This window comes from Rosa chinensis, chromosome 1 (assembly GCF_002994745.2).
Source record: "Rosa chinensis cultivar Old Blush chromosome 1, RchiOBHm-V2, whole genome shotgun sequence".
Classification (NCBI taxonomy): Eukaryota; Viridiplantae; Streptophyta; class Magnoliopsida; order Rosales; family Rosaceae; genus Rosa; species Rosa chinensis.
The window spans coordinates 38,828,804-38,840,221 of record NC_037088.1 but is presented as its reverse complement, the minus strand read 5'-3'; the positions used below and the strand labels follow the sequence as shown (position 1 = coordinate 38,840,221).

At 38.3% G+C, this 11,418-nt stretch overlaps 1 protein-coding gene across 6 annotated transcripts; it reads left to right on the top strand.

Moving 5' to 3' along the window:
- The first annotated feature begins 2,840 nt into the window (after positions 1-2,840).
- On the top strand, positions 2,841-11,151 carry LOC112202312 (lysine-specific demethylase JMJ25). 6 transcript variants are annotated; one of them, XM_040506007.1, is made up of 15 exons: positions 2,841-3,170; positions 3,259-3,344; positions 4,034-4,127; positions 4,234-4,378; positions 4,933-4,996; positions 5,089-5,803; positions 6,410-6,715; positions 7,740-7,881; positions 8,016-8,170; positions 8,954-9,050; positions 9,134-9,194; positions 9,278-9,392; positions 9,489-9,608; positions 9,901-9,962; positions 10,702-11,151. In XM_040506007.1, the coding sequence occupies exons 1-15, from the start codon at positions 2,916-2,918 to the stop codon at positions 11,021-11,023; spliced, it is 2,739 nt and encodes a 912-aa protein (XP_040361941.1). In that variant the 5' UTR covers positions 2,841-2,915; the 3' UTR covers positions 11,024-11,151. The 6 variants fall into 6 exon arrangements, 3 of the variants coding, with proteins under 3 accessions (XP_040361941.1, XP_024199071.1, XP_040361963.1); XR_005799534.1 differs by lacking the exon at positions 10,702-11,151 and having other exon boundaries at positions 3,256-3,344; positions 9,134-9,182; positions 9,307-9,392; positions 9,901-9,929; XR_005799533.1 differs by lacking the exon at positions 10,702-11,151 and having other exon boundaries at positions 3,256-3,344; positions 9,307-9,392; positions 9,901-9,929.
- The last annotated feature ends 267 nt before the right edge of the window (positions 11,152-11,418 follow it).

The window sequence follows — 11,418 nt, the reverse complement described above, 5'->3', positions numbered from 1 at the left end:
AAAAGGGATCCCTTAGTAGAAGGGCCCTATATATATATATATATATATATATATATATATATAGAGTAAATCGTAGTCTTCTGTTTTCTGTGGTAACTGATATGGATTTGGTGTTACTTATGTCAGAAGAAATAAAACAAGAGTTGGAGGATTTTAGCATCTGTTATATGGTACACACAACAGATACTTGTGGTGATTAGAAGGTTTTTTCAGTTGTGGTTTTCTTTCTCATATATTTGCATGCATACTTTTACTCCTCACTTCTTGGTGTGACACTACTTTGAAACAACACAGATAGACCGACTGACCGACCGTTGGTTAATTAAACTCAACCCAGCCACTTTGTTGGTTGGCAAGGTGTGACATCTGGTTGCCTCCACCTAGGCGTTGCTCTTTTGGACCTGCTGTCCTCGTACATTGCCCAATGACGTTGGTTTGGCATTGCCTCATATGCAGCATCCAAGTGTTTGGGGCGACCTGAAATGCAGCAATGTTTCGTCTCTATTATGATATGTTTGGACATGTAGGTGACTTTTTGTCTGATCAAAATAAGCAGCTTGGAAGGGTAACTGCTATACTCCTCTGTACTACTGTACCACACTAGATTATGCGGTCAGATTTGAATTTGGTCTGATTTAGACCTGATCTCCAAGCTTAAATGGGCAGGCCCTCTAACTCAAGGTACAAAAGAATGAAAATATCAAACCATGATTTGAGTTGTGGCGTGTTGATTATTTGGAATAACCGACAACGCAGAAGTTACTGACTCCACCACTTGGATTCAATCTTAGGAGGGGCTTTCACAAGCTTTTTTTTTTTTTTTTTTGAATAAGTAGTTCCATTGAACTAGTGATGAAGATCGCTTAAGAGGGCATCCCCGATAAACTCAAGAGCATACAAAAGCCACAAATGTGACAACTAAAGCCGTTTGAGCAAGAGTGTGAGCTACACTATTTACCCGACGGTTGACATGAGATAAAGAATGGAAATGATAGTTTGCAAAAATTGCTCTAACATCTTCAACAATATTACCACAGATAGAAGCATCTTCCTCCTGGCTATGTATGGACTGGACGAGCTGCAGACATTCTGTCTCAAACTAGACCTGTTCATGGTGCAATGAAACCACAAACTGAAGAGTTGCCTTGAGCGCCAAAAGCTCAACCTGAAAGGCTAATGTCGCCGTGTCTATAGGCCAAGAAAGGGCAGCCTGGAGCGTTCCAACATGATCTCTCAATACACAGCCCACTCCACCCTTCATAGTTCCATAATTAAAACTGCTATCAATATTACATTTAAAAGTATTCCCAACCGGACAAGTCCATCTTTATACAACACGAACACCCGGAACTATAGATGCATGTACCAGCTTGTACTCTTCAAACCAACCTTTTTTTTTTATTTGAATTAAACCTCGCAAATGCGAGGAAAAAGATTTATTAAAAAAAGAAGAAGGGAAATACAAGTAAGAGAAGATGACATATCCTACACCTCCCAGATGTAAAGTACAACGGATGAGGAATGACAGACAACATCTTGCCTTCCAAAACAAAAGAAATCATCTAAAACAAAAACTAGGGAGACCTAACTTATCTCTTAAATAAAATTGATTAACGAAGCTTGGAAATGAATCAAACCAAGTAAAGCCCGTACCTGAAGCACCAAAATTGGCCAATGCATCAGCCGCCTGGTTTCCTTCACGAAAAATATGTGAACAACGAAATTGCATCATTGAAATGCGATGCACACAATTTTTCCATGCCACCTATAATTGCCAAGGTACCAGTTGAGGAGAGTGGAGAAAATTCAGAATTAGGGACGAGTCAACTTCAAGCCAAATATGCTTCCAATTACTAACCCATGCAAGCTCGATTGCCTTGATCACTGCCATAACCTCCACAACAATGGAACTAGGAATGTCAAGGGATGATGAAAAAGCATTGACAACCTCCCCATGGAAATCACGAAAAACACCACCATAACCTGAACGATCCTCCCCTCGCTTCCAAGCACCATCCGTGTTAACTTTGAACCAACCAATAATGGGTGGATGCCAATTCACTTCATAAACTTTCAGAGCACAACGCGGCCTACTATAGAGATAGCTATGTCTGCTGGGAATCTAGGCTTTTCTTCCCATAATGTTGCATTCCTATTTTGCCAAAGTGCCCACAAGAACATCAGAAGTTTCTCAAATTGTGGTAAGGTAACTCTAAAAGCACACTAGCATCCACTCTTTAAAGACAACTATTGGAGTAACCAGGCAAGTCTGCTGCAGCGACACCGGCCCAACAACTCCCTTGCCACCGGGCAATCTGCCATCACATGTCCAACAGTTTCTAGAGGGAAATCACACAGAAGACAATCAGTTTCCGAGGGGCTTTTACAAGTTGACCCAAAACTTCATAAAAAAAAAAAAACAGAAAAAATAAAATTAAAATTAAAAACTCATGTTTGAACTATAACAGATATATCAGCACTCAAATAGATCATCAAGTTCAATAAAATATTAACCAAAGTGGCTCCGCCTCAGAAGTCATAGGTTTGAACCATAATAGATGTATCAACACTCAAAGTTTTTAGGATGTAACGCAGTTATATGGGTAAGGTAATGTATTTGCTAGGGAAAATAGATATATCTACCACTGGAGATCTCGATCGATATATCGGTATATCGGCCGTGAATTTTTCAAAAAATTTTACACTGAAATAAATGGGAAAAAAATAAAAAAATCTTCACATTAGATTTTTGGCGCCCTTCAGATATTTATTCATATTTACAAATTTTGAAATTTAAACGGGCAGTAGTGCCATGGCACGTGACTCTCGTGATCCCGACCAGTAAGACTAGTGCCTCCTTCTTCCCTTGGAAGTATCAAACCCTGCTCAGCCGCCGCCGACGACGACGAGTTTTGATGAAGAGAGACGGCGTTAAGCAACCTTATGATGACCCAGAACCTACATTTCCAGAGAAAGACGAGGACTTTTTAGAAAACCAGAGTCACATGGCTGAGATTGTGCAGAAGAAGCGTAGTACTAGGAAGAGAGCTACAGGGAAGGGATTGGCAGCCGTGAATGGCCCAAGGGATTGTGAGAAAGGAGTTCTATCATGCACTGCCAACTGGGGTCGGAAGCGGTTTAGGCGCGTGAGACCACGCAACGCTGCAAAGGTACTTCAAGTTTGTATCTTTTATTTATTTATTTTATTTTGTTAAAGTATTGCAGTGTGTGTGTGATTTGTGGGTTTTGATTTAGCAGTGGATTGAGGATTGTTTAGAGTGCCTTCACTGTCAGGGGAATGATGAGGGCAGAGTTGTTTGCTGTGGAAGTTGCAAAAGAAAATGGTATGGATTGTTTAATGAATTTGGCTTATTTGTTTGTGATTGATTACTTGTAAAAGAATGTTGGATTGGTTTGTTAGTTCAGTTGGACTAGTTGCCGCCGTAATTGGAATGAGCTTGCATTGATTTTGAAACCATAAGATGTGGTAGGATTGGATTCTATTAGTTTAGTTGTTTAGTCCACTAGATATGATGTATGTGATTTTGAAACCATGGAGAGCACTATGAATTACATCCTTTTGTTTGTGCATTAAAGAAGTCAGAATTACAAAGGCAAGTGTCTATGTTTGTTGCATGATATTGAAACTCATTAGAGGTAAAATAAGTGGACATATGTGGAATCTACTTTGCGCGGCATAGCTGGATGCAAGTGGTTAAGTATTTGGAGAAGGGTTTTGGATATTTCTCAAATTGATTGACCCAGGCATTGATTAGTTCTGTTCTTCTGATTAGCAAGAATGAGTTTAATTCATTCAACCAAGTATCAAAGTAAGCAACATAAAACTATTTTATTTTGCCCCAAAAATGGCCCAATATATGTTCGTGAAGGTTTCAAAATCAACTTTTTGTGGATAGACCAGTCAGGATTGGATCAAACATTAAGATGGGTCTGCTTTTGTGTGTAGTTTGATGAATGTACTGTTTGCTTACATTGTTTATTACTATTTTACTATCAAGTTTTCTGCTTTCAGGTATCCTCAGATGTTAGAGGATGCCATTGCTGAGGCTTGTCCTGGATGCTGTAGTAATTGCAGTTGCAAAGCATGTTTGTGTGCAGCTTCTAGAGTGAGTTTTTCCTTCTGCGCACATATTTCCTGTACTTTTGGTTAATCATTTGATATGTTCCTCACTCAAGTGAAGTATGGAATGACTTTTATGGGTTTTAATGTAGAATTTGAAGAAACAGCCGGAGTTGAAAATTAGCAAAGAGGAAAAACTTGAGCACTCTAAGTATTTGCTTCAAGCATTGCTTCCACTATTAAAACGACTTAACGATGAGCAACTGATTGAGATGGAGATGGAGGCTAGGAGACAAGGTATACTCTGTTTTCCTCAGACAGGTGCTGGAACTATTTGGATGTGCAAATGTTGTTTTTCTTACCAAAACAGGCTGGCGTTTTTATTATGAGGCCAAATGTTGCTACACTTTAAGCCCTGTCTGTATCAGGCAGTGCATGTGCTGGCCTGACCAATAGGCTGAACAAGGATCAGGAAACAGGGCTGGCTCCCAAGGTTGACTAGAACCAAAACCATGGCATAGATTCAGGCCATCATGTTGGCCTGACCCTTTTGTATAACTTAGATTGACCCAGTACTTGACAGACCAGGTTAAGTTATGGTGGGCTGACCTTAAGCTCAATGATGACTCATGGCAATTGAGTTGGCTCTTGTTTTATTTCTTACTGTGATAACACAATAGTTCGTTTCAAAGTTGTTCCTTTTCTAAATTAATTGTTTTTCAAACCTTACCATTTCTTTTGCTGTGAGATGGGGATGAGAGTGTTACTTATTGTGAACCTACCATATACTGGTCCAATTGCAATGGAACTGTTGCATTGTTTTAATTTGGTTTTTGGATCCATTGTGACAGGGCTGTCTGTTTCGGAGTTAAAGATCCAAAGGTCAAACTGCTCTTATGATGAGCGTGTGAATTGGTAAAGCCTTTACCAGTCACATATTCTATTTTAAGTTTGTTTCATATACTATACTTTCAATTCTAATTTAAGTCTTTTGTTTTCTTTCCCAGTAACAACTGCAAAGCTTCAATTGTTGATTTGTATAGAAGCTGCAATTTATGCTCATATGATCTCTGCCTAACGTGTTGCCGGGAGAGTCGAGATCGACACCTGGATGGAGGTGGGAAGGAAGTGACTATGGTGTATATCAATCAGGACCTAGAACATTTGCATGGTGGAAAGGGGAACATAGCAGAACTACTGTTTGAACCTAGCCCCAAGTGTCATGTAAGGTTAAAATCTGAATGGAAATCCAATGAAGATGTTAGCATCCTTTGCCCTCCAGAGGATAGGGATGGCTGTGGTCATGGTCATCTGGAATTGAGATGCATGTCTTTTGAAAATAAGGTCGGTGAGTTGGTACAGAAAGCAGAAGAGATGGCTGAAATTTACAAACTTAAGCATGCGGCAGAAACTTCTGCACAGTGGTGTTCATGTTTCAATTCTTTGGATGTTTTTGATTCAATCAGCAACACCAAAAAGTTAAGGAAAGGAGATTCTCAAGAGGATTTTGATGACAACTATTTGTACTGCCCAAGAGCTGGAAATATCCAACGTGAGGATCTTAAGCATTTCCAATGGCATTGGCTCAGGGGTGAGCCTGTGATTGTTAGCAATGTAATTGAAACTACATCAGGTATGTGGCCTGCTTGTCGTCAGATGCAACAGACTATGCATGGTAAATATTTAACAATCAAGGCCATTGATTGCCTGGATTGGTGCAAGGTCAGTGGTTCTCTGGCTTTTAGTTGATCAACATTATCTATATTATGTTTTGAATTGCGTAATACTAGTTATTTCTGATGTTTTATATTTGTTTCACCTTGGAAATTTATAGCTAGAGAAGTTGAGAAGATATATTGGTACTGGAGTTGTCATCAATTCAGGTGGATATTATGGTGATGAAAATAGTGTTTTATTACATTCTTGTGCAGATGTGGTCTAAGTTATAAACTTACTGTGGTTAAAGAAAGGGGGAGTGGTTTGCCTTTTTGCATTGCATGTGTGAATGATGGTTTTATCTTCTTTCAGCATGTGTTGCTGTACCTTGTCATTAAAAACAAAAAGCCTTCTTTCTAATGATGGGATCAAAAACTTCCCTTCAGATTGATGTTAAATAAGGGTAGTTATGTTTTTGTATAGTTGGCATTGTTCTTCTTCAGTAATAAATTATTCTGGGCATTGTTATTCATTCTTGATGAAGTGTTTAGGGCATTGTTCTGCAGTTTCCAATTTTGCTCCAAATATAGTAATTTTTATGCACTCATTGATAAGCAATATCATTTTGATGCTTTGCTATTGATAATGAAATGATTCTTACAATAAATGCAGCAAGATATCAGTATCCATGAATTTTTTACTGGATATGCAAAGGGGTGGTTTGATTGGAAAATGGGGCCTCAAAGGCTAAAACTGAGAGATTGTGCTCCAGCGAGTTTGATTGAGGAGCACCTTCCTCATCATGGTGCTGAGTTTATCTATGGCTTGCCATTTAAGGAATATACTCATCCTCACAGTGGGTTTCTTAATCTTGCTGCTAAATTCCCTGAGGAGTGTGGGAAGCCTGCTTATGGCGTTGGGCAGGAGCTTGGACGTGAAGATTCTGTGACTAAGCTTCATTGCAATATATCTGATGTGGTATGTATAGAAGCTTTTCATTTCTATAAATTTACCTTTTTTGTCGGTCATTGAACTTCAATTTAGGGAGAAGGCGTGGGAGAGGGATGGTGTTGAGGGCTTCATGTAGCTTTGTCATCTAATGTACTGGTATTTTCTTAGATTAAAGGACTATGATCCTGGTGAATATGGAAGGCTGGCATATTATGCTGCTGTTGTTGTGCCACTTAGTGCCCATCGAACCTTTCTCTAGGTTAAGAGTCTTTAGCTGAATGTATCTTGTAAACAAATTTACTGGCCCATAATTTTGGGGTCCAATAGAAACTATAAACTTGAACAAATCTAGCACGGCTGGTTTGCAGTTTGTGCTGGTGTGGTCCTAGTTGGAATTTTGTTGTGCCTGTATCGAAGCCTTGTCTAATGGTCAGTTTGGTGTTCCCATTCACCTCCAATGGGCTGACAATAAATTTAGCAATTTAGAAACTGGAGAGCCGAGAATGATGTGAGTTAGTTGTAGATTGAGTTAGATTTCTTTTAGTGGTTGTGACTATTTGAAACTCTTTGTCGTGTTGGCAGTCAAATGTCTTACATGTAAATGTATCTCACCGTATTATTTTAAAGAGAAGTATTGTTTCTGGTTAGTTACAAATGCAGAATGTGTTCACACTTCACAATGTGTCAAGCATATGTCATACCTCTCTTGGTGTCTCTATTCTTTGGGTGTTCATCACCCATCACAAAAAAACCTAGGGAATTTTGTCAGTCTTATGGCTATTGCTTTTAGTTATACAAATCTGATTTAGATGCTGCATAACTAATTGTGGAGTATCTGTGGAGGTAAAATATAGCAAAATATTCTGTCAGCAGTTTTCTAGACATACTTTTATCACTTGACTCTGTGTAATAATATCATTAAATATCTCTTGCATTGTTTTTCTGGTCAGGATCATCTTTGAAAATAATAGTTATTGCTTTCTGCAAACTCAACTTTTCCATTTCTCTGCTTACAAATTTCAACATATTGTTTCCTGAATAATCGTTTCAGGTGAATGTTTTGACACATACTGCTGAAGTGACCCCTAATTCTCAACAACTTCGTACAGTAGAAAGGCTAAAAAAAGCGCAGATTGAGCAAGATAGAAGAGAAACTTTAGGAAACTGTCACTCTGCGGATGGCAATGTTGATGGTAAAATGCCTAGCGTTGGGTCATGTCTTAAACAATTTTATATTGAAGTTGGCAATCAAAACAGGGATGCTGCTTTCCAAAAACTAACACTACCAACTGTTCAATCTGACGGTGATGTAATTCTTGTTTGAAAGGTGGAAATCTTTCAAACTATTCCAGATCTGAAAATAATGTAGACGGTGGTGCTTTATGGGACATTTTTCGGAGACAGGATGTTCCAAAACTACAGGAATATTTCAGGAAGCACTTCAACGAGTTCAGGCACACATACTGCTGTCCGTCCCAACAGGTAATTACTTGGTGTTTGTTGGGGAGAAAAAGGGAGACTGGATAAAAGAAGTACCACTAGATAAACAAGCCCAAATCTCTTAACCCCTTTAAGCTAAACTGTAGAGCATGAATATATTTTGAGCATAGCTTGTTAAATTGCTCAAAAAATTGGCACACAGTTTAGATATGTTTTCATTAGAAATTTTGATTAACGAGATATGGAATATTAGAAATTTGAAGGGACATAGAAGGATAAGATATCATTTTTCATTCATATTAAAGAAATAAAGAAAATTATTGTTCCCTCTTCCTAGCAAGTTTCACCCCAAAAGGGTGGAGCTTAGGAGCTGCACTAATTTTTTCACTGTCCACAACTAATTCAAATGTCTCAGTTGGTGTTTGCGTGAATGTAAAATGAAATCCACACATACCATGTGGGCAAATGAATCAGAAATGATGGTAAATAAAATAGAGGACAGACATTATGATATTGTCAAAATATTGGGACATTGCAGCATTTTGGAGGTCTGGGAATCTGGGATCAAACTGCAATTTCACACCAATATTAGCCTTCTAGGGAGAATCCATCTGATTTGAATTACTGCACAAACGTTGTATGTGATTAGGTTTCATATATGGATAGCATTTAAAATAATCAAATAAAAGTTCACATCATCTTGATAAGTGCTTACTAGTCTGAAATAATGAATGACTATTTCAGATCCCTCTAATTGTAAGCAGCTATTCTTTGGATAGAACTTCTATTAGACCTTAATCTGACTATGTTACACTTACTGACAAGGAAAACTTGTGGATGGAGTGGGATGGAATCGATTGTGTGCTCAACATTTTCAGCCTGCATGATCCTTTTGCTTGGCCGAAAATGTGGAAAATTGTTGGTATGATATTATTTGTACTATGCTCGTTTTCAGTTTTTGTTGTTTTTTTGGTGGTATAGATTATTCATCCCATTCACGATCAGAACTTTTACCTGACTCGGGAGCACAAAAGGAAGCTGAAAGAGGAATGTGGTTAGTTATGCAGTATGTAGTATGTATTATTGGATTAACTTATAAAATCTAGCTAGGTTTAAATTACTATTTCACTGTTTGATTGCATCTGATAGGATTATATTTTGGACATACTTCTTAATAGGAATCGAACCATGGACATGTATCCAGAAACTTGGGGATGCTATCTTTGTTCCTGCAGGCTGTCCATATCAAGTCAGAAACTTGAAGGTAACTTTTTTCCCATCAAGCAATTTCATTCTAGTTTACATACATGTGGGCAGTTGATTAAAGATGCAATTTCATTCTTGTTTTCTTTTGTTCAAGTCATGCATTAAAGTTGCAGTTCAATTTGTCTCACCTGAAAGTGTTGGCGATTGCTTTCGTTTGACTGAAGAATGCCGCACGCTTCCAAAAGATCACGGGGCTAAAGAGGATAAATTGGAGGTATGTCATTTCATATATCCTTATCATAGGGTGTCATTATGTCTATCTATGCATGTCCCCATCAAGGAAAGGTTCTTGGGACACGTATGAAGTTAATCTGACCAACCACCATTACATTCATGCTAATTTTTCAAGTTGAGTGTCCTACTTCTCCAAAGGGTTTCTCCGTTTCTCAGTTAATATTCTTTTTTATTTTATTTTTTTGTTTTGAAGTATGTTATAGAGGTATGCTAGGAAATTGTTGTTGAAACATGAAGTTGTAAAACTAATTATTCCGCTCCTCTTGAACCAGGTGAAAAAAATGATTGTGCATGCTATGCGGGAAGCTGTGGATATTTTGGATCAGAGTGTGAGGTTAGTCTATTATTAATTTATTATACATAGATTTGTAAGGGCTTTATGAAGTTTGTGCCTCTCTTTCTCTGCTTTAGCAAGTGTGTGATAGTGATCTACCTATGGATAATTCTGAACAGTGTTAAGTTTTAACTTGTTTATTTATGGGCCTTCTTTATTTTATTTTATTTTATTATGCATGTTTATGTTAGTATTTACTTTTTAGTAATTGGTGGCTTTATGCCGGTAATAAGTCCTGTCATTTTAGGACAGGGCGACGTGGGCGTTGTCCCGGTATGCACACTCAGTGTGTCTTGTCTGGCCTAGCGAGGCGGCAAGCCGTTTATTTGATCAAATGGACGCAAACCTCCTAGTGACAGGATGAAACGATGTGCCGCCGGTTATGTTTCCGTGCGGCAACATAGTGGGAAAACTATGCTATTTGTAATGATGCTTCTTTGTGATAGAGTTATCTTTCTGGTATGTCACCGCTATGTCAAAGCAAATAGAGTAATCATTCGTGCACTCTTTGCTAAATGGTGCATGTTAGAATACATAAATTTATTGGAGACTCCTGATATTATTTCATGATATTCTCTTGGCGCTTATTGTAATATGGGGTTTAGGCTTTATGTCCTCCCTTGAATTCTGCAGTTTCATTAATCAAGGCTTGAGGTCAGCCGCACCAGCCTATTTAAAAAAAAAAAGTTTTAACTTGTTTAATTGGATTGGTTTGTTTGATTTTTTTTTTTTTTTTCAGGGTTAGACAAGCAAAGAGAGAGGAAGTTGGACAAAGACAGCAAGTACAGAGCAGAAAGGAGGGGGAAGTTCAAGCTGACGAGGAGCAGCCAACAATGTCATCACATCCAGCACAGTTCCCTCTTGATCTTGTTACAGCAATGCAGCGGCTAGATGACCTCGTGGAGCGCTTTTCAGATTTTGAACACTTGGAAGAGAGAGATAGAATAATGAATCCGGAATACCAGTTCTTATGTTCAGAGTTCATGAATTTATCTTCACATCTTGGTTATGCAACTCAGGTGAAAGAGTCTGCCATTCCACCATCCTATCAGCAACACTAAAATCTATGGTCCAAAAGATTATATTTTTTAATGGTTTCTTGGATGAGGTATATCTTTAACCTTCACTGTGTGGCGACAATTGGTTTGCTGTCCGTAATACTTTTTGCTTCTATAAATGATAGTGATCATTTTTGGTTGCCTAGTTTCACTAGGAAACTCGTCTCTTGGTTTGATTCGGTAGAAGGTGATCCTTGGTTTGATTCAGTAGAGTTGCTACTGAATGGAGAGCATGCCCTTGAGTTAATCTGAAAAAATAACGGTAACTTGAAGGAAATACTTCCGTTGTCTGAGAATAGTACGGAGCAGTCGTCCGTCGAGAGATGGGAGCAGGGTTGCCATATAAATCCATGACACTCGAGACCTTATTGTATATTTAATAATTCGGGATTTAAGTT